Here is a 22369-nt window from a genome sequence, read left to right as displayed (position 1 = left end):
TTAAACGTTAACTTTGACACATGAACTGGAACTAACAACCACAAAGTCACCTTGGTATCTCATGTCTTTGCAAAATTAGTTTTTTACCAAGGTTTGAAGTGGAGACGACATTTCATGGACACGCCTAGGCTCAATTAATTATGAACCAGAATAAATTGGTGTGTTTTTACACCGCTGCAATTTTGGTGGATGCGCCTGGATGCTCCCATTTAATTTCCACATTAACACATTCCCGTCGATTTCATGATCATCACGAATGCAATGTTTTTAAATTCAAACATTTCATAGCTGGCCGCTTTTGCTGAATACTAGACCAAGCCATTAGCATTTTGATTGACTTAATCAATAGATTTTACATTTATTGCACATTTGTCGAAATTCGTGCAATTAAGTTCAACCCACTCTATTTTAATGTCATTTATTTTAAGTTTACGTTAAATTAGAGATTCAATTAAACCTCCATTAAATGACCCAGTCCTTGGTGTGTTTTTTTCGAAGTTTTTTCACCGAAAAATTAAAAAACAGTGAAAGTGATACTCTATTTTATTTTGATGAAAAAACAAGTTTTCACTTTATGACCTTCAATTTAAATAACAAAAATGGAAAGAAACACAATACGTTTAAATTTTCTAAAATTACTTTAATAAGGATTTGCCAATAAGTTAAGAAGCTCGGATTTCATAAATTCGTTCGAAATGTTAGATTTTGAGGAGCTAAAAGAAGACCTACATATTTCTTTTAAATGCTCATGAACTTAGATGAACTGAACTGTGTGCCACTTAAATATAAACAACATGAAAATCATTGCGATTGTGTACAATTATATAATGAGTTTATTCCAGTGATCGCCGGAGTGAAAGTGCCGAATCTCTTACGATACTCCAAATATTTAAACTTTTCATCACACACTGTCGAATTGTTTTCTCGGTTTTTCTAGAATTCCTCGTGTGAAATTATGAAATTCCAATTAACACAAGGTTAAAATTTAGAGCTAGAAAGTGCCTCCACAGGTTCACTTCTTCATTAATGGTGTGGAAACAACGTTAAAATAATTAAGCAATTAATTAGCCCACAATTTACAAAATGTAAAGAAAGCTCAAAACTGATCACTATGGAACCATAATTTTGGATGCCCAAACTTTCCCATCTCAAGGTTAACAGGTCTAAACTGATTAAATCTACGAAGAGGATGTTTTTTTTAATTGAGACACAATGTTTATCTTCATTCATGAGGCTTCTCTTGGCATTTCAAGAAGAACTGTGACATTTTAACATCCAAGGATGTTACATCCTGTTACGATACACCCTCGAGCTAATTTTATTTGAAGATTCCGGGCCAGCAGAGGTTCACTGTGCCAAGTTGTGCCCATCTTTGTACACAAGGAGAACAACTTTTCATTTCAGTTCTAATTATGTCTACCGGCAATTCGAAAACGTTTCTCTTCAAATGAGAAAATTGCAACGCGTTTGCATACGATGTTTACACAATAAATCAGCGGGCAGTTAGCGGGACTTCTTTCTTTGCTTTTATGAAGTAGTCAGGATTTAGGCACACAAAACTTTTTAGTTTTTTAGATTCTTCGTTGTTTAGGTTTAAGCAATTCAATAAAATGACGATCTAGAGGTGAAAAAATATAAAGAAACTGATAAGAAAAGACGAAGAAAATGAAAAGCTGAAGCTGTAAACTTTAAAAAGTTTCAAATTGCCCTGAAAACATTTGTGCAACTGATTTGATCAAATTCGCATTTTTGAGAACGAATCCTAAAAACAAGATCAAAGCCAATTTTCTTTATCTGTTGTAGTTCCGAAGATATCAAGCATTAAAAATTTGAAAAATAAAAATCAACTATCTGAAATTTTGATCGGTTATAACCCATTTATTTGTTGTCGTATCTGAATTTCAAACCAAGATTTGGAATCTGCAAAAAATTCTGCATACACTGATATAATATAAAAAAAATAACTCAAGCTTACTCCAAAAAATAAGCGAGATATCGATATCAGAAGTTTGGCATAGTTTTAGTCATGAATTTTTGCGAAAAACTGCAACTTTCGACTTTTGGAAAATCTAAGACCGATTTCTTAGCTAAAAAATAGCGAGAGAAACGATGGCGAAAACCGCATCGTTCCATCTGTCATAGTTTCCGAGATATTGAGCACCGATATTTCCGAACCTTCAAAAATTTGATACTCTGGCGACTACTCCATTGCATTGAAGTTTTTTAATCAGAATTGGAATGTACGAGTAGGTGACAAGCGTAAAATTTTTACCACTGCATCTGAGCACACGCGTAATAAATCTAGACCGTAAAAATGTAAATTTATTCATCCAACCGTTGAATATAGTACGCGCATAATTTCTAATTATTTCTATTAAAACAGCAAAAGTGTGGTATTTTACCGGCAACTTGAGACTACTTTTAATTTAGAAATCGTAGAATAAGCACTAGACGGAATTTTTTGGTAAATTATAACTGTGAGAAAGGACATGCCGAATTTACATTTCAGTTGTTGTACTGTTATACTCCTTGAATAATACTCTGATATCCGTTACTTTACTAGTGTGTGAAGAAATTCAAGAGCACGTATTATTATTTGACGGAAGTCACGGCTAAAGAGCTATATCCTTCGATTCTTTAATAAGACAATATTTAATAAATAAATTCCGACACGATCAAAAAATTCTTTCAATTATACCTTTGGTATTCTGGGAAGGATAACGCTAAAGAAAGGGATATGCAAAAGAGTTGATCTTTGACATGAGCAACCTTATTAGAAAAAAGATTCAAGTTCAACTATAATCAAATCATCAGCTTTCTAACTTGCTCATCACCCACACAATTGCAGCCTTTTTTTGTTTTTGCAGTTGCAAAATAAAACTTATGCAAGTGAATATTGACCTATCAGAAAATCCAAATTAAGGTAAACCACTTAGACTTTCGTTGAAATGTTTCAATCACGTCTATTAACTTAGTAATTAAGAGAAGATTTCAAAATACAAGTAACAGCGAAATTTTTTGCACAAACTAACCCTGAGATTTCTTGTTCACTGAAAGATCAAAATGTGGAAGGTGAAGGTAAGATGCACTTGTTTATTAAGAATTGTTTTTTCTGATTTAGTACCTCGAAGACACGATCCTCGATTTAAGCCAAGGTTTCTTTTAATTTAGCAAATGCATAAGAATTAACGTAATGTCAATGATTTTGGTTTAGAAATGTTAGTTTGGTTGAAAAATTAATTATTAATGTACTTCCTCAATTAAACTACAGCTGCTACTTAAAATTACCAACTGCATAATGTTCGAGACATTTCCAATATATTTTATATCTCAGTCAGGGTACCACGAAGGTAATGCCTGCCTACAAATGCATAATAAACTTGCATTGGCGTTCAATGCTCGTGAATACTAATCATTTGCGTAACTTTGTTATGTAACAGTTCTAAGAAAACCGGCGGAAGAAGATCCATTGAAAAGCACCGAAGATTTTTATCAACGTGCAATTATAAGAAAATATAGAGCGACTTCGGTGCTTTACCATTTTAGATCGTTTGTTTGGTTCATCGCAAATGTCACATTAGCACACAAACAGATCATCTTTTCCGATATTGTTCGACTTTATGCTTCCGGGAAAACTGGAAACAGTAATCATAACCGCTATTGAATAATGAGACATACTGTTATGTAGCTACCTTATTGATATGCAAACAATTTTGATTTAAATAAGTGGGACTTGTAACTAAAAATAATACAAAAGTGGAAATGGAAAGTATCTAAAGAAATTTTAATTTCAAGCAGAAAAATAAAAGCTTCCATTACTTTATAGATCGTAAATCACAGGCAGAAATTGCATCTTATTTTAAACATTATTGTTTATTATAGTTGAAAGTGTAATTTGACTGAATTCTGACTGCAGTAATTTATGACCATTCAGATACGAACAGAGAATTATGATTAATGGATCGCGATAAAAGTCGTCGAAAATCATTCTTGGCATTTGATGTTGCACAAATAGGGTTTTATTTTATTTTGCCGAGACAAACAGGGCCGTGTTTAAATAATTTCTTGCCGCATTTCCCTTGTTCTGTTGCAAAATTTGACATCTTAATTTATTGAACTACACGATTCGAGTTGATTTAACTTCGTTTCTCCTTGGGAATTAATTTATCACTCATATTTATATATTTAAATATGTCTAGATTCTCGATTTATTTCCCAAAAATAAGCGAAATATCGATATCAGAAATCTGGCACAGTTTTAGTCGTAAATTCTCGCAAAAAGCTGCAACTTTCGATTTTTGGAAAAACAAAAAACTCTATTTTATGTAAAAAAATCCCAAGAAAAACGATGGCGCAAACCGCATCTCAATGTCTAAAATAGTTTCCGAGATATCGAACACGAATTGTTTTGAACCTTCAAAAATGTGATCCTCTGGCGACAACCCAAAATTTCAAACGGTCATAACTCAGTTATTTGTTGACAAAAATTCAAAAATTCTCATGTTTTTTCAGTTTTTCGCGAAAAATCGACTATCAAATTTTGGGTTTCTTAGAACTTTTTCTAACGTAAAATGAGCCGAGGAAAAAGATTATTTGTTGTCGGATCTAAATTTCAATCCTAGATTCAAGATCTGCAGAAAATTCTGCATTTAAAATGAGGTATAATAACGCAACTTTACTCCAAAAATAAGGGAGACATCGATTTCAGAACTTTACCACAGTTTTGAACATGAATTTTCGGAAAAAATTCCAACTTTCGTTTTTTTTTTAAGTCTAAAAACTTTTTTTTTAATTCGTGGAAAAAACAATGGCGCAAAGCGCAATCGGATATGCCAATAAAACATCTTAATTTATTGAACTACACGATTCGAGTTGATTTAACTCCATTTCTCCTTGGAAATTAATTTATCACTCATATGTATGTAAATATGTCTAAATTCTTGATTTATTTCCCAACGATTTTAAAAATCGCTTGTGAAATTTATCGTTGTGTTGAATTAACAAAACTTCAATTTTAAATCTAAATTATTACCCCTCGAAATAACAGATTGAATCTCCTCGTCTTGCTCAACTCCAACTATGAATTATGACATTATTAGAACTCTTATTAAAAGACGCCCATGTCGCTCATCCACACATTTTTGCAATACGAAGATTCGCAATCTCTGTAGGTTTAGAAAAAATATCAACATAAATAGTCGTAGTGCGGAAAGGTCGCCACCAACCCATCAAATCCCCTTAAATTCGGAAAACCCCGCCACTTTCACTTTTGGAATAATTCATGTGTATCACACTTTATGGGCCCAGAGAAAGTCGCGTTTGCCTTTTGTGTCGCTGTCAAAATTCGACGTAAATCACTGTAATATGGAATGATCCAGGAACCATTAATAATTTCGTAATAGCCCATGATCCTGCTGGGGCCGAATCTAAGTCCATCCCGTTGAAAGAACGGCGCATTCCTCGTTCATTACAAATCCATGGGCGTTTGTAGATTATACAGTACATAGTGGCTGCATGGGCGTGTATAGTGAAAGTGAATTAACGAGAATACATTAAAATATTTAGCGGACAGTAAGAAGTCTGATGGGCACAGTTGGACCTTGAGAGCATGGTTCTGAAATATCCGTCCTCTGAGACGATTTATTCGTCGCGGTAAGATGCTTTCCTGGTTCTTTCAAGAAACTTTTCAATAAATCCGATATGGAAAGAATGTCTGGAATTTATTTTCGCTGTTTATAATTACCTGCAAATTGTTCCAATGTCAGCGGACAAAAAGTCGTGCTTGGTATGTACAGCTACAGTGAAAACCTAGAGATGGGTGAGGCGAAAATATTCAAATTCTGCGAGTTACGTGATACGAATCAATTTTCACAGAGAAATCGAGCAATTCTTCATTCTCCGAAAATTAAACCGCGAATATATGTAATAAGTGATGTAACGCTCAAAACTGATATAACTCGCTTAATTGGAAGAACACATTGATGATATAGTACAAAGTAATGTAAGAAGAAAGTTTCAGTTTCGGTGTTCTTTTGAAAAATTTACAAGAGGCACACCCAAACTTTCAAATGCTTGCTCATCATGCACTGAGTTGCATCAACGATTCCGATTTATCGATTGGCTGCTTCTTGTGTAGAATTTTGGAAAATTACCATTTGGAGGTCTTTAACAAGTTTAATTAGCCTTTGCGACCTAAACCTAGTTGCAAATGCCCACAATCTAAAGTGATTTTATATGTAGTAATTATACAACTTCTAGCACACTTTAGTGAAAAAATTGCAGGTCTTTGCCAAGTTTAAGGTTTGGGTATTTGCGTACAACCTAGTTCCAGCTGGAGAGGCCCAACACCTTGAAATAAAACGAATTTTCAGCTTCCATTTGATTGAAATTTGATCGCTTCGTATGCCGAGATGCAAATTGGTGAATGCGCCAATCTTCTCAATTTTTAATAAAATTCTCATCAGCTTCAATTACACACTGCTTTTCCTGACAGTTTGCAGAATTTTGAATGCTAAAACAACACATTTTTTAAATTTCCACATATTTATGAGTACGTAAAAAACTATCCGAAATTTTGATCGGCCATAACTCAGTTATTTGTTGTCAGATCTGAATTTCAATCCCAGATTTGGAATCTGGGGAAAATTCTGCGTACACTGATATATAATAACTCAAGTTTATTCCACAAAATAAGCGAGATAACGATATCAAAAATTTGGCATAGTTTTAGTCATAAATTTTCGCGAAAAACTGCAACTTTCGACTTTTGGAAATTCTAAGAACGATTTTTCATCTAAAAATTCGCAAAAAAAACTGATGGCGCAAAGCGCAAATCGAATATGGCAATAAAATTTTGTTATTCATTAATTCGCAGAAAGTCCGTGCCTCTGACAACCCTGCACCACCCATGTGGATGTTATGACAATCTCTTCAATTTTGACGCAGAAATACGTAGAAAATCTCAGGCATTCGAAGGCAAACTGCTGTTATAATTTGTGGCTTATTCTCTTGCCCCAAGCTTCTAAATACACAGAAGTATTTTAATAGAGCAAAATAACAGCACACAAATTACCGGTTTCAATAATAGGAATTCGATACATTTTTACCGATAATGCTCAAGCATTGTGATCACTCTGGAAAGAGTGAAAGTCACTATACATATTTGCCCTGTGACAATGCTTATTTGACACTTTCTCTGCACTTGTCTCCTCAAACTCTATTATTGCCGGTACATTTTAATTAAACTATGTCTTCATAAAGTTTTATGCGTGTCATTAGTAAACCAAGTGATTTTACGACGATTTTGTCCTAGTTTTAAAAGAAGATAATCATGATCTATTTCGCATGCTTTCTGATCTTTACCGAGTCGAGTTCTCATCCTAGTTTAGATCGATTTTTATCAGTTTGGGGGACATTGTTTGAAAAGTGTGAAAGCGACAAAATGAGGAAAATTGACAAGGAACTAAAAATGTGACCTTCCGACGTGATTGTTTAAGGTCAATGGTCAGCACCGTAAAATTTTCGCAAAGAAAATTCATTTCCACCCCTGTCAACGATGTGGAATTTCCTACACGTAATAAAGTGGTGTTTTTAAGGGTTGTTGAGGGCGCGAAAGGCGGTAAAAACTGACCACGGAATGTCGCTATGAAGGAATCAGATCAAGGTGGTCAGCGCTTGGGTGTGGTGTCGCGTTTGCGAGATCTTTCCTTATTCATACAAGGAAATTAAACTCAAGCATCTATAAGAGTTGGTAATTGATGATGAAATCTTCATTCTTTCAACTGACTACGCACGATTTGCGTTTAGTCATCGTCCAGCCTTCGTTTCCTCCAAACTCTTAAAAAATAGATTGTTCGGTGGTAAAAGTACAGAACAATAACGTCCTCAAGAGTAAGTAACGATGCTTACAATAACTCGCAAATTGCCACTTGATTGATTTGACTAAAGGCAATGTCAAATGGAAGAAGGCTTGGTCTGTACTTGATCCACTTTTTCTTGTTGTTCCCTTATACGCCATCGCACCCTAAATTGACACTTTTCAATATCGATATTAACATAATGTTTTAATTAAAGCAAGGCAATTAATTTTTTATGTTTGTTCTTGATGCGGTAACTTCCTTGCGTTGATCCACCAAATTTATAACAAAAATAAAAACCGAGAGAGGTGACGAAACGCGGGTCAAAAAACTCAATGATTTGCGATGTTTGCAAATAAACTTGATAATGAATATTAGAAGTAAGTAATAACGAAGTAATAAGTAAAGGGAAAGAAAAGCCACTTTCTCTTTGACAATGTTGACTGATGAGGGTTCCACTTTTCCGTTTTCCCGAAAGGGCACTCTAATCTTAATCGACCATAAAAATGGATTTAGCTGATGCATAACTCAAATTTTCTAATTTGTAACCTTGAGACGGAATTGCGAGTTCTTCCTGAGAATTTTCAAGCGGCAAAAAGTTTAAAATTATTGTAAACAAACAGTGTGGTAACTTTGCTAATAATATTATAAATTATTGAAATGTCTGTCCATATTTTAAGCGAATTAATTCTAATTTTTGCTTCCTATTTCGTTTTCTTCCCCATTCCAGTTATTGTTACAAAAAAAAATCTCAAACACAACACGCAACAGATTTTACAGTTTTTGAATTAATAGTCTGATCATTAGTCCACCACACCCTACTTACAAAATCCCAAATGCCGTTCATCTGTCGCTAGTAAAAACCATTTGCTCGGTCATATGGCCATCGAGTTTCCCTCGTCCGCTTTCTTAAAGCCACAAACTAAAAAACCGTACAAAAGCAAACCCACTGTTAATATAGAAGTTTCCACTTTTATGATGAATCAAAACATTTTGTATGTGAAACATGTTGTGACAATGTCCAGACCACGTTGCCGGCATCGTCAGTGGCGTGCAATGGAAAGCAATATATTGGTAGACAGACTGAGGAAAGAGCTATCAGCAGGATCAGCAAGCGGGGGGTCCTGCAACAGCAGGTATAAAGTAAGCAGGCCTCCTGCGGAAAGACAGTCATACATACTTTAGTGCACAAAGATGAGGTCCTTCGCGTGTTTTTTGGTGCTTAGTGCACTCACCTACTCTGGTACGTACTAGTGCAATTTTTCGCATTTTTGGATATTATTGTGATAGTGGAATTGCAGTGAAACGGGTAGAAATTTCGCGAATTTGAAAGTGATTTTTGGCAGAATTGTGATCGGGTCCAAAAGTTTGATTTTCTGGGAAAAGACGCGACTTTCAAATAAGAAATTTCTAGACGTGAAATGCAAAATTCCACTAACATGATTTGCTCTGTACTTGTGACATACAATTATTATACTTTCTTGGAACATATGGTCAAGTTTTAATTTAACAATGCTCACGGCTTGTTTAACTAGTGAAATTACCTTTTGACTCGATCAATTGAAATTTCATGATAATTAAACAAACATTAATGCAATTTTTCACTAAAATCCGCGCTCTACTGCTTTTTCTAAAGCGTGAAATATCTGAGTAAGTAGGTTGTGAAACTTATTGTGAACGGATTATTTACAATTTACAACCACAATCTGTTCGCCAAGAACGAGTAATGTTGCTGCTAACTATTCCAATTATATTTTTCGTAATAAGAATTACAAAACTCTATTATCACGTTATAACCACTGAACTTCCTAAATTTCAAACCACGTAATGTTTAATAATAAAGTGAAGATGTTATATAAGTAACGGCTCTGGAAGATTCAGTTACCAATAACACAAGTGCATAATTATAGGTAACATTTCATGATTCAGGAAATAGCAATAAACCGTTGAATACTTTTACAAAATAAAAACCGTACCAGTCAACCTTCAGCACACATTTCTGCATAAGATTATTGTCTTCTATAAATACATGCATATATCCGCGTTGTCTCAAATTCTTTTAATCACTTCATTTTTCAACTTTCAATTACCCCGATGTAGGTTAAAGCAATGCTGAAGGCAGCTCCAATTTTTAAGTTTATTTCAATTTCCAGTCGAGCGAAGAGTGTTACAAATAAACCAGACGAGAGATTAAATACTAGAAATTATTATTGTAACAGTTTCTGTTCGAGTATGTAAACTAGAGAAATAAATCTTTGCCCCCGCGAAAAGTGAATTAGTGATTATTATTGACCACATCACTTTCATTACTTTCGATTTGGATTAACGAAAAGTGAACTTTTTCAGGATTTCTAAATTTGAGTACCGCAATTTACCGTTACTATAATTAATGCAAAATTGTTCATACTTAGAATGTTGATACATGCTATAAACATTAATGGAGCTGTAAAATAGTACAGTACAACCTCGATTATCCGTGCTTCTCTGCACGATAATCGAAAAACACGGGTAATCGAGTTGTTCAAAAATATACGTTTTAAGGCAACAGAATTAGTTGGAACGTTTTCTCAAAATTTGTATACCTATAAAACTTTAACAAAATTTATCAACATCTTAACAATACCAATTTTTAATATTAAAAGAAATTAAAACAATCAACTCTTATCAAATATATTACAAGTAACTATTTTGTGGTCTTTCCTTCATTTATATCTTTTTTGGTCCCAAAATTTTCTCTACCACTTGAGTTTTCAGGTTCTTTAATTACGAAAGATTTCATTGCAAAAGAATTTATTTCAAGCATTTTTCTTGATGTTTGCGAATACTACTATTCAAAGACAAAAATTTTAACTCATAATTTTGTTGTTGTTCTTTGCACTGACTTAAATCTTAAACTTCACCTGTTCTGCACTGACTTAAATCTCATTAAACTGCACCAACCTTTACTAAAATTCCAAACTTTAAGTTCTCTAACATTGGAAGCAAAAATACGAAATAGTTGGTCTTCGATTTGTGTTTTTTGTAATGCACGGATAATTGAGGCAATCGAGGTTCTACTGTACTGAGAAATCGTGATTTTCGGCCTTGCACTTGCCAACATTTGACCACTTTGCATATTTTTTCAAGCGCGCTTTAGGGAATTATTACTAAAACAAATGTCAAAGATTCTTTCAACACTGTCTTAACAAATCGCGAGTAATGTCAAGGACCCCGTTTTTCTAAAAAATTACAAAATCTGTAATGAACGAACTCATTTAAAAAATTCCACCCTGAGCATAAATTTGGACGAATTTATTAGTCAAGCCAAAAAACAAAATGGCCTAAAGGTGTAACGGTCGATTATATCACATTATGTGACACCTTAACACAGTTAGCACTTGTATACATGAACTTTTGTTACTTCCTACACTTACGTCGCGTGCCTGATTTTTAGTTTAGAGGCGGAATTACATAATTTGAGTTACTTTGGCACGGATCTTAGGAATGAAATTTATGGTTCCCCCTGTATACATTAGCAAATAAATGAAGCATTATGGGTTCGCTTTCATAACTAGGCGTATCATAACTCATAAGTAACTTAATTATTTACCTAATCTGTCACCACAATTTTATATATCTCACCCATAATTGCGTCATTCACTTTCACAGTGATCGTAAGTCTCCATTTAGAAAAACAGGAACTTGCTTCAGTTGTCGCATTGTTGACTCTCTTATCTCAGAATCAAACTATTGTTCGATAATAACCGCAAAGGTCTGTGATGGAATTGTAGTTTTTAATTTCAAAACTTTATTGAGGGTCAGTCTTACATACATAATCAAATAACAAATTATATAATAATGTCATAACAAAACGCGTAAGTGTCGATACAAGTAAAATTCCTCGAAACTTTCTCCAATGTCTCAGCGCGTCCAGCTGAAAACCCGCGAAAAGCGTTTAACTTTTTTGGCGGTGTCGGAACGTGACCTTCAGAAAAAACGCATTGTTAAGGTAGAAAGTAACTATCACTTGCAGTTTAGATTCACTGGAGCGACTAATCAGCGCTGAAATGTGTGAACCGACCTTAACCTTTAGCATGGATAGAAAGTAGTGATTTTGATGGACTGAATTTCGTTATGTAAATGAAGTCTTCTTCACGCACCCTCCAGGAACTGCAGCGTGAAATAAAATGCACCAATGAACTTTGGGTGCGGTGTATTTGCATGCATGGGTGAAAGACCCCGATGTGGAACACTTTTCAAATTCACTTTTAGTCCAAGAGCTGACAAAAAACCGGCGCTGCTTTCGACCTGATCGTTGTTTCATGGCGCAATATGCTGCTCATATTACCTTTCCTCTTCAGGCACTGAGCTGCAATTACAGGATTCCACTTTCCATTTTTTATTGCGTCCTCGTATGCGTAAGACTAAAATGTCGATAGGTTACCCAAAATGTCACTGAATACATCAGAAAATCACAAGTGGAGCGAATAACTAAAATGCGCTTCAGGTTATCGAACACTTTCAAAACAGTCGGAGATCAACACGACCTGAATTACTTTTATTAATTATTTCTAAGAACATTTTTTCTTCGTTGCAGCCTTGGGGCAAGAAAACTTCAAATGCCCCGACGACTTCGGCTTCTACCCACATCACACCTCCTGCGACAAATACTGGAAGTGCGACAACAACGTCGCCGAGCTGAAGACCTGCGGAAACGGTTTGGCCTTCGATGCAAGTGACCCGAAATATTTGACTGAAAACTGTGATTACATCCACAACGTGGAATGCGGCGACAGAACACAACTTGGTACTCATTTCCACCCCCAATCTTCGTGAATTGACGTTGTTTTTCAGAGCCTCCAATCTCCAGCACCCACTGTGAGCGTCTCTACGGTATCTTCGCCGACGAGGCCAAATGCGACGTTTTCTGGAACTGTTGGAACGGCGAAGCCTCCAGATACCAGTGCTCTCCCGGTCTCGCCTACGACCGTGAAGCCCGTGTCTGCATGTGGGCTGACCAAGTCCCAGAATGTAAAAACGAAGAAGTGGCTGGAGGGTTCTCATGCCCGGCCCCTGGTGAAGTTACCAACTCTGGAACCTTCTCTCGTCATGCCCATCCTGATGACTGCCGTAAATACTACATCTGTTTGGAAGGCACCCCAAGAGAGTACGGATGCCCCATTGGAACCGTCTTCAAAATCGGCGATGCTGATGGTACCGGTAACTGCGAAGATCCTGAAGATGTTCCTGGATGGTAAGTTGTTCTTCCTCATGCACTAACACTCACCACACTAAACTTCTGCTTCCTCTACTTTTGCATGCTCTTACTTTACTCATTTCTGTGGAAAAGTGCCGAAATCGAAATTGTCGCACCGTGGTTCCTAACATAATTTTTTTTCGGCCATTGAATTATTGGCGAAAGAACCACAGTGCGCGGTCTAAATTGCGATTGCGAATTCCCTTGCCTTTGCCCTTGTGCCTTGCTTGCCTGCCCCCATCCTGTGCAGACTAATTCCAAGTGGGCGTTCACAGCGAGGACTACTATGGTGACTTGGACTTGAAGAGCATCCGCAAGAGTGAACTGCTGGCTGGTCTCCAAAGCAGTGGATCTACAAGATCGGCCCCAGGCAAGAGCAAGCCAAGGCCGGCCCCCGCGTCGCGCAACGCCCCCGAACCCGCCGATAATTAATCCATAAACCTCATCACCCGTAACCTCAATCTATAGCAGACCGTCATTCGGTAGACTGAGATACTCACTGTATTATTTAACTTAGATAGAATTAATTTAGTGAATCGGGTATCTATTTAACCGATTGACTTTCTGTTCCTATAGCTTAATTTAAAAGTAAATTAATTGCGAAATTTGTTCTCTTGAGACATGTTCTTTCTCTACACGGTACAAAACTTTTAAATTTTTATAAATAAAAAAAACTGTTTTATAGCTCCTTGTTTTTATTTTGAGTTGCCCCAGACTCCCAATTTCTCTTGGTAAGGAAACTTCTCTACTCACAGGCTGAGGCTAACTCTTAAACCTTCATTGTATTTAAACTTGACACAGTTACTCACAAAGTCGTCGATTCGAATTATTTTTTTACCAAAAGTCACGCTTTGACTGTGAAATTTTAATCAGAATCGACGAATTCTTCATTTTTAATCATTAACAGTGGCTTAGGGCTGTCCTTTATCGCCCCCCTAATCAGATATTATTTTGGGCCCAATAAAAAAAGCCTCAAAAACCTTGTAAATACAAAATATCTGATCCAGTTGAAAGTGCTCGGTCGCCTGGAACAAAATTCTCAAAAAAATGCCCCTGGAAAGCTTGGAGAAAATGTTTGATGAAGCGTATAACTAAAATCATGATCATCGATCAAACTGCTGTTTCATGTCGACTAATTCATTTTTTTCTACAGTGAAGACTACTACAAAGACGTAGACTTAAAGGCTCTGAAAAAGTTAGGGTACTAAGAAGAAGTCGAGGATTGTACAGAACTTTAGTGTAAGTCTCTTCATAACGTGGAAGTCCAGTAAGTGCGCGTGTGTTTTAATAAGTAAAAAGCAGAAATCTCACTGCATGTTGATTTTTTGTTTGATACTGTTTAAGTAGCTTTAATGAGTGTACTAAGTTAGTATAAAATAAATTATAAGTTGATTAGTTTTGTTTTATTGAACGGGGTCGAATGAAAGTGAGAGTCATTTAAAATATCTTTTAATTATAATCAGGTAGGTAATATTTACATCTTTTAAATTAAACTATACAGTAATATCAGGTATGGCATCTTTAATTATTTACAAATAAACGATATTTTCATATCGTGACAAAGTGAACTGCAACAGAACTGTAATTTGAAAATAAGTCATGATCAACAGCCATTAATTAAATAGGAAAATTTACTATATTCTCGAAACTGATGTTGAATTGGTATTAACACAGCAGAAAAATAAAACGGTAAAATCAGTCTCCACGCTTTTAATTGTGTAATTAAAAATTAGGAAACCGAACTCAAGCGTCTGGCATTTCATCGATCACAATAACAGAATGCTCGCTTGATTAATTTAATCAAAAATGCATAAAAATATCGATAATACATCGCAACTCGGTAAAATGTCAAGTTAGAAATTATCCACACTCGCGAGTGTTGCAAGACATTTATAAATTCATGTTTCATCATCGCACTGTGTGGAAGATTCCTTTCAAAGGAACAATTTTAACGAGTTTTTAATAAATATCAGTCCAATAATAAATTCTTTTTATCCTTAGTCATTTAACGCTAAATTATTTATAGAAGTGATTCTAAAACGATAAATTACTTATAAAATTAATAATACACAGGACCAGCAACCAACATCCTGACGGATTAAAGACTAGTAATGTAAAATGACTATGTTTTAAAAACACAGCAGAACACACGAGAATTAAAATCAAAAGACGCTTTTAAATTTGCAGATATTCAAATCAACGTTAAAGAGGCAGTGATTGAAATGTGTTCAGAAGACTAGAAATAAACAGGAGAGAAAAGAGGTGAAAATTGTATCAACGACGCCTTTTCTTACACAAATTACGTAATGAGTTTGACCACTTTTTCTCTTATACAACCGGTAGAACGAAAATAGAAAAAGGTCGTTTAAGCGACAAAAAATGAGAAAACTAGGTGCGTTTTTGTCGCTGAAATCGTGAAAATATAAAGACAGCTCGCATGAATTCCAGCACTTAACGCATGATTTGAATATTCCAACACAAAAACTTTAAGCACCATAAAATCGAAAAGCTTTAGCTTATTTTTTCACACCCTGCAACAGCAATACTATAAAGGCAATTAGTTTCAAGTTTTTCAAAAATTATAATTGGCGTTTCATCATCAGACGACCTGAATCTAAGTACTCACTCTAAAATTGAATAAACTACGAGTGTTATGACACATCGTTGTTGTGGAATAAGCGCCTCTGAGGTTCGGGGGTGTAATGAAATCTAGCTCTGAGGTGTTGAGGGGAGCCTGGAACCGACGTACTTTCGGAGAGTCGCCTTGGGGGCGGCACTGGGGGCGTGGGGGAAATATACCTACATAAAAACCCATTAATGTGTTTTTGGTTTTCTTGGAAACCCACCTTCTTGAGAGACTCGGTGAGTTTGCTTCTAGAAAATTCCGATGAATCGCTAGAGGACTCTGGTTTTCGCTCACAGTTCTGTTGAGCCTGGGTGGCGGTTCGGGGCTGTGATGCCGAGACGTCCTTCCACTTCTATCACCGCTCAACTGCAATTTGATGTAGGAAGCAAACCTTTTCTTTCCTGTAACATCTCGATAAAATTATGTTGTTCTAATTAGGGAGGTCCCACCAGATTCTTCGGCTTCCTTCGCTAACTGCTGCTGTTTCTGCTGGTGATAGAACCTTTGTAAAATAATCGGACTAGTATTCCCACTGTTGTAGTGCTCTTGACTTTGCGCCCTAAGCGGTAAAGGTGACCCAGTCGGCGACCGCCAACTATCAACTCTTCTTCGCGGAAACGGAGAGCCCCCAGAAGTCTCCGGTGCTTCGTTGTCTTGTCCCCGTTGCGATTTAGCAGCTATATGATTTTGATATGCTTTTAACGGTGAATACGTTTTGTATATTTCATTGGGTTCTATGGTGCTTTGGTGAGGCAAATCGACTGTCCTTTGGTGTAGATATGGCTGATTATCGTTTCTTTGGTGATTGGCTGATTGGAATGTGCTTAGACGAGAAATGTGACCACGACCAACAGGTGGTAAACTCTGATAAACCGGAGGCGCGTCTTCTGATTTGTTGCTTAATTCAGGTGGTTTCAATGGTTTGTACAGGCACTGAGCGTTGCCATTGGTGATGTTTGTCAAGTATTGAGCAAGATGTTGGGTGGTTTGTGGTTGCCGTTGATGCGAGGTAAAAAAACGACGTAAGGTGGATTGAGCGATGTTCGATCTAGACGGACATGCGCCGTTAAAAAACCAGAGGCATTATAAAGTGGTAAAACATGCCAAGTAGTTTAATTAATAGTACAGTTTAATTCATGCTTTACACACCTCAAATTAAAGAAAAAGAAAAGGAAAATTAATGAAGAAAAGAAAAGTCAAAGTAGAATTAAAAAGTAAGCTCTAAACTAGGTATAAAAAATAAAAAACGAAACTAACCATGCAACATACCTAGGCGCTGTTGTATTAGCTACAGCGTCTGCTTCTTTCAGTGCATTAATTACCCATTCCCCCACATCAACATGTTTAGTTTCATATTTTTTTATGAACGTCAAAGACTTTAGTTTCGCATATTTAGGCCTCTGTTTTTGATCCTTGATTAAACTGAAAGAAAGTCATTCTTTGCCCAACTACTTAAGCTAACAACTTACCAACACTTGACAAATTCTCTAAAGTCGTCACTAAAAGTCTCAGGAAGACTAGGTGGTTCCTGACCTAACACTTTAGTGAGGACTTCAAAATCAGTTGTACAATTTGGATAGGGGAAAACTCCTGTAGCTAATTCCACTAATGTGATTCCTAAAGACCAAACATCGGCGCGGATGTCATAATCAGGGTTTTTAGGATCTGGTTCAATGCGCTCAGGCTAAAATTAAAAGAATTAAAAACGGCGAAATAAAGACATGATGACTTACTGCAAGATAAGCGGCGCATCCCGCACTTCTTGTTTTAGCCATTGAGTCAACTAGGCGGCCACTTATACCAAAATCACAGAGTTTAACATGTCCTTTAGTGTCTAATAAAATGTTTGACGGTTTAACATCTCTGTGAATAACTCCATGTTTATCCTTCAAGTATGATAAAGCTTCCACCGTCTAAAAAGTGGTTTTAATGGTGGTTTAAAGAACCAGGAAGAAACTTACTGCAAGTGTGACTTTGCCTAATATTTCCTCAGGTATTGGTTTGTCTAACCGCTTTAACAACTTGTCAAAACATGTGGTCATTAACTCCATGCAGATCCACACTTCAGTATCAGTAATAAAACAGCCTAAACATTGGACTATATATTTACAGTCATGTGATTTTAAAACCACTTCTATATCCATTAGTATCCTTTTATTTTCTTCAGTGTTACCTGAGCGCCTCATTTGCTAAAATGAATTGAATTAGGTTCAAGCTAAAAGGTGTTGAAAGGGTTTACTTTGACAGCTATAATTTCATTACTAAGTCTGTGTCTCATTTTAATAACGTGACCACACGTTCCAAATCCTAATTCTTCTAGTCTTTCCATATCTTTTATATTTGTTTCATATACTTTATTGTTAATTGTTAGTTTTCCACTTATTTCCATGATTTCTTTCATTTTCTTATCAGTCTCTAAGATTTCATTGCTTTTAGGACTGAAAGTTAGATCTCTGGGCCTGCTTTTACTAGACCCTGTTATGGGCACTAGTTATTCAAAAAGAGAAGCATTTTAGCATTGTACACAAAATTCAAACTAACTTACGCTGAAGACAGGGGCGACTGTGAGGAACATCACCATTATTTCTAGGGACACCCGACATTTGAGGACTGCGCGGAGAATCTTGCCTTATTCGATCTAATAAATTATTTATTTTCTGTTCTGGACTAGACATAATTATACACTACAAAGTCAAAACCAATGACAGCTAAACGAAATAACCTGTAACTTTTGTTAGCTGCCAAAGGAAAAAACCATGGCCACTCTAGTGACAAAACTAAATGCCCAATTATCTAGCTTGGTACCAACGTAAAGTTTAAAAATTTCAGCGCGGTCAATAACCATTTCCTCGAAAGTTAAAACTGTACAACTGGTAAAACATTTGTACATTTAATTACGCAAAAACTTCGCACAAACACATCGGTCATAAATTTAAATTTGACCTCTTAACCTTTAACATGGCAGGTATGACAGATGTCACATGACCTTGTAAAACGTCATTTAATAAAAACAGTTTTATAAGAATTTTTATTTTCCACATTTTACTGGCTACAGACGGAATTCAGGCATTAATAAATAAATTGAAGTTGATGGGCTCTGCAAATCACACTTGAGCATGCTTAGCATTGTGATGTCTTTTAAGTTTCTGACTCTCTGTAAAAGACTTCCCACAATTGGGAAACTTGCAAATGTAAGGTCTCTCCCCAGTGTGACTCCTCAAGTGAATGATCAAGTGGTGCCGTTCAAAAAAAGTCTTAAAACACTCATCACATTTATGCAAACGTAAGCCCTGAAAAAGATCAAATATAACTAAAATTAGGCTAGAATTCCTAGCGAACTATTTTCCCATTCTTTGGATTGACCACTCTTGTTGGCATAACGGGCACCGGTTGTTCTGTTTGACCCATAGAGACATGCAACAATAATGAAAAGAATGGTTACATTCGCCCCAAACAACAACACAATCTTGTTTTCCATAAGAATCTTTTTTGCTCTCTGCTTGACAACGGAGACATGCATCCATGACTTGGACGCGACATATTGCACAAGTATCACATTCGACGTCCCAACTCCACATCGCCACAGCGTTCCACTTCTTCAGAGTAAACATTTTTTCGTTTTTGGCGGAGTCTCCATCGAGGCGTTCGGTGTTTTCGTTTTCATCAGCGATAGAAGAAGACATTTTGGGGTAAAATCGACTGCTTTTCAGAGACACAAAAACTTAGAAAAACATAACCTATTGTTGAAATGAGATAATTTCACGTCGGAAAAACTGTCAACCAGTGCCCGCGAGATTCAAATTCTACCTGATGATATCTCTGATGCTTTAGAAGTTCCTTCCTTGTGTAGAATGCTGATGGACACGTCTGGCACTTGAACTCTCTGATACCAGTGTGGATATTCTCGTGTCTTTCAAGGCTGCATTTTGAGGAAAATGACTTGGGGCACTGGGAGCAGTAGAATCTCACTCCTTCATGATGCTTTTTTTCGTGCGCTCTTAGATTGCTTCTCACTGAAAATCCTATGTTACACAACTTACAAGAATATGCCTTCACTGCGAGGTGTATTTTCTCGTGACACGTGAGGGAATTCTTAGTAATAAATCCTTTGCCTTGAAAATAAAATGCAAAAAGACACTCAGGGGAGAATAAACACTGATTTTACCACATGTTACACATAAAAACGAACGCGTCCCTTCATGAGTTAACTGGTGAGTCTTCAAGTTGTATGCTGAACTCAAAGTTTTTTTGCAATTTGCGAAGGTACAAATAAATTTTCCGTTTTTCCGGACTTTGAAATTCTTAATTGTTACTTTTTCTTCAAAGGTGTCTTCTAAAATTGCTTTAATTAAGATGAATTTACGAAATTGTTCAATACATGCCTACCAAAATCAGAATTATCTGGTACTACAGCTGGGCATTCTCTGAGTATATCTAGAAGAGAATGATGTATTTTAAAATAAACTTTAAATTAAGGTACCATCTTTATTGTCGCCGCTTTTTTCCCGACCGGAATTAAGAGAACACTGGTGATATCCATACTCATCCACAGTTTTGAAAATGTCTCCACATTTTATGCAAGGAATTTCAAAATCTACTTTAAATTCTGCCTCATCAAAACTAGTCTCTAAATGCGATTTCTCATGGGCATCAAAAACTTCCTGACTACTAAATTCAGCAGGACATTTATCACATATTAAAGGTTCCTCAGTCTTCACATCTTCTCCACTTTTTAGTAATTTTCTAAGACAGTGATCCACTTTACGTGCGTATTGTTTAAAAGAAGAAAACGATTTTATATTGTCTTTACATTCCTCACACACAGAAGGTGGTAATAGTTGTTGTGATTTATCATTGACCTAAAAGACACTCTTTTAGAAACACCAGAGGGGCGCCACAACAATACCTTGAGTTTGAGACAGTCGTAAATGTCTTTTATTAGTCTTTTATCAGTGTTGATATCATAGAGACCAGGTTTTGAATGGCATAACCGACAATTATCCATTACAATATACTCAATTAAAACCATTTTGTTTAAACCGTTTGGTTCATTAAATGCCACCGATTAGATATTGTCTTGGGGGGCTAAAAAGAGCCAATTAAAAAAGTTTGAGTACATTGTTGACAACCCAAAGTGAGGTTATGTCTGATTGTCATGTTATCTACGCATTTACATTGCTTTTGTTAGAGCCCCTCTGTAATACGTGTAGTTTGAGGCAGCTTTAAAGTTTACTTAATTATTGTTATTGTTTACATTAATTTTTTTCTTGGTTAGGGAATTAATTATTTACGGTTGGTGCACTCAGCAATAAAAAATGTTTTGATAGCCGGCGCCAATTTTAAAGTAAGTGAATACAAAAGTTTATTTTGTTTATTATAACATATTAATTTGTTGCATGCACAAAACATGTTGATTAAGAAATACTGGGAAATAAAGAAATAAAGGTACACAATAAAGGTAGACTGTACATAAGCATTTAATTTTTATGAAAAATTTAACCCGGAAGCTATAATAACAAGCAGATATTTATTTTCATAATAGTTTGAGCAATAATCTAGAAAAAAACGAATTAAAAATGTAGAAATAGCCGTGAAAATGTGGTTCATTAGATAACTTCTAGGGTCCTGGCGCATCCACCAAAGACAAAAAATCTATATCGAAAAATTCAAATTTTACTTCAAATTAACAAGAGGACCAAAATACATTGAAATTTTTCAATTTATCGAGAAAAATCGAGGAAATCGGGAAAAAACTTCAAATTATCGAGAGCCTACTGTATTTGATATTTTAAAAATCTAAGAAGAGTACAAATAAAACATTAAACTTTTTTTGTGATAAAATGGACGTTATATTGCAATATTTGTATAAAACATTTCTTCGTAGCTGCTGTAGGTTTGTCAATCGAATGTCTTTTAGAAAATCTGTGGTTTGCTTTAATCTATGTAGTCCCACTTTTTTAGTTAAAATGAAAAAGCCCGAATCCCATTTTCCGTTTGATTACGACAAAAATATAGTAGAAAGAAACCCTTTACGTATCAATTATCCTTTTAATTAGAAATGATTACAAAGCCCATTTTGAAGCCGTACGCGTAATTTTTCTAAAATCCGCTATTGCCAGTCAACTGTCGTTAACAATGTAAAAATCCGTCGAGTGTAGTCCGCTAGCGAGGCATCCATCAGGAAACAAGCACTTTTCAAGAACAAAAACACGCCGGGGGTGGCTGCGGTGAAACATGCAAACATCGCTCGCTCTGATTTCAATATAGCCGCATCAACCCCTTCGGGGGCGATTTTTACATTGCAGCAGCGAATCATCCCACCCTCCGTCGCCTCCACCCCTCTAGTACAATAAGGATCTGTCAATTGTAAGCTCGCGCCCGCTCTATTTGCGTGCACGGCACTGCTATGATATCCGCGGAATCTAGGAAATGAAAAATGCATGTTCCGCATTAAAAGCTCGTTTGAGAGTATGATGGAGTATTAATAGGATACTCTGCCGCCACCGCCACTGAATTCGTACTCTCTGTGCGTGCTGCGAAATAAATGCAATGAGTGGGATCTGCATTTGGCGGATGCCGTTTCGTTCACGTTAATTAACACAGACAAAAAATTACGATTATTAAAGTAAATCCGGAACGAGATTTATCATG

General features: G+C 36.0%; 4 protein-coding genes across 6 annotated transcripts; 1 reads left to right on the top strand and 3 right to left on the bottom strand.

Moving 5' to 3' along the window:
* Window positions 1-8987: 8987 nt before the first annotated feature.
* Window positions 8988-14485, top strand: Gasp (Chitin binding Peritrophin-A domain-containing protein Gasp). Of its 2 annotated transcripts, none has more exons than XM_088040243.1 (4): window positions 8988-9099; window positions 12433-12642; window positions 12690-13089; window positions 14246-14485. In XM_088040243.1, the coding sequence occupies exons 1-4, from the start codon at window positions 9051-9053 to the stop codon at window positions 14298-14300; spliced, it is 714 nt and encodes a 237-aa protein (XP_087896369.1). In that variant the 5' UTR covers window positions 8988-9050; the 3' UTR covers window positions 14301-14485. The 2 variants fall into 2 exon arrangements, with proteins under 2 accessions (XP_087896369.1, XP_087896368.1); XM_088040242.1 differs by lacking the exon at window positions 14246-14485 and adding an exon at window positions 13368-13776.
* Window positions 14486-14525: 40 nt separating this feature from the next.
* LOC148173210 (dual specificity mitogen-activated protein kinase kinase 7-like) lies at window positions 14526-18618 on the bottom strand. The gene is made up of 9 exons (XM_088040196.1): window positions 18264-18618; window positions 17958-18205; window positions 17680-17907; window positions 17452-17631; window positions 17188-17402; window positions 16988-17140; window positions 16168-16766; window positions 15939-16119; window positions 14526-15891 (listed from the first exon to the last, which is right to left on the bottom strand). The coding sequence occupies exons 1-9, from the start codon at window positions 18391-18393 to the stop codon at window positions 15744-15746; spliced, it is 2082 nt and encodes a 693-aa protein (XP_087896322.1). The 5' UTR covers window positions 18394-18618; the 3' UTR covers window positions 14526-15743.
* Window positions 18619-18718: 100 nt separating this feature from the next.
* On the bottom strand, window positions 18719-21007 carry LOC148173208 (uncharacterized). Of its 2 annotated transcripts, XM_088040232.1 has the most exons (7): window positions 20893-21007; window positions 20625-20803; window positions 20199-20577; window positions 20105-20152; window positions 19884-20060; window positions 19526-19830; window positions 18719-19008 (listed from the first exon to the last, which is right to left on the bottom strand). In XM_088040232.1, exons 2-7 carry the CDS (start codon window positions 20745-20747, stop codon window positions 18823-18825), a joined length of 1218 nt encoding a protein of 405 aa, XP_087896358.1. In that variant the 5' UTR covers window positions 20748-20803; window positions 20893-21007; the 3' UTR covers window positions 18719-18822. The 2 variants fall into 2 exon arrangements, with proteins under 2 accessions (XP_087896358.1, XP_087896359.1); XM_088040233.1 differs by having other exon boundaries at window positions 19884-20051; window positions 20625-21007.
* Window positions 18964-19519, bottom strand: Roc2 (Regulator of cullins 2). The gene has a single exon (XM_088040252.1). The coding sequence runs from the start codon at window positions 19399-19401 to the stop codon at window positions 19057-19059; it is 345 nt and encodes a 114-aa protein (XP_087896378.1). The 5' UTR covers window positions 19402-19519; the 3' UTR covers window positions 18964-19056.
* Window positions 21008-22369: the final 1362 nt, after the last annotated feature.

Source organism: Gnatocerus cornutus, chromosome 6, assembly GCF_029298725.1.
Source record: "Gnatocerus cornutus isolate USDA-ARS CGAHR chromosome 6, icGnaCorn1.1, whole genome shotgun sequence".
Classification (NCBI taxonomy): Eukaryota; Metazoa; Arthropoda; class Insecta; order Coleoptera; family Tenebrionidae; genus Gnatocerus; species Gnatocerus cornutus.
The sequence above is the reverse complement of the archived record's forward strand: the minus strand, read 5'-3'. Positions and strand labels throughout refer to the sequence as shown.

Excerpts from the sequence above, each read along its gene's own strand:
- Gasp (XM_088040242.1), top strand. The coding sequence starts at position 9,051 with ATGAGGTCCTTCGCGTGTTTTTTGGTGCTTAGTGCACTCACCTACTCT. Across the intron at positions 9,100-12,432 it reads TAGTGCACTCACCTACTCTG|CCTTGGGGCAAGAAAACTTC; the intron begins GTACGTACTAGT and ends TCTTCGTTGCAG. Across the intron at positions 12,643-12,689 it reads CGGCGACAGAACACAACTTG|AGCCTCCAATCTCCAGCACC; the intron begins GTACTCATTTCC and ends GTTGTTTTTCAG.
- Roc2 (XM_088040252.1), bottom strand. The coding sequence starts at position 19,401 with ATGTCTTCTTCTATCGCTGATGAAAACGAAAACACCGAACGCCTCGAT.
- LOC148173208 (XM_088040232.1), bottom strand. The coding sequence starts at position 20,747 with ATGGTTTTAATTGAGTATATTGTAATGGATAATTGTCGGTTATGCCAT. Across the intron at positions 20,153-20,198 it reads AAGCGGCGACAATAAAGATG|ATATACTCAGAGAATGCCCA; the intron begins GTACCTTAATTT and ends ATTCTCTTCTAG. Across the intron at positions 20,061-20,104 it reads ACCAGATAATTCTGATTTTG|CAATTTTAGAAGACACCTTT; the intron begins GTAGGCATGTAT and ends TCTTAATTAAAG.
- LOC148173210 (XM_088040196.1), bottom strand. The coding sequence starts at position 18,393 with ATGTCTAGTCCAGAACAGAAAATAAATAATTTATTAGATCGAATAAGG. Across the intron at positions 17,908-17,957 it reads ATGAAATTATAGCTGTCAAA|CAAATGAGGCGCTCAGGTAA; the intron begins GTAAACCCTTTC and ends AATTCATTTTAG. Across the intron at positions 17,632-17,679 it reads TAGGCAAAGTCACACTTGCA|ACGGTGGAAGCTTTATCATA; the intron begins GTAAGTTTCTTC and ends ACCACTTTTTAG.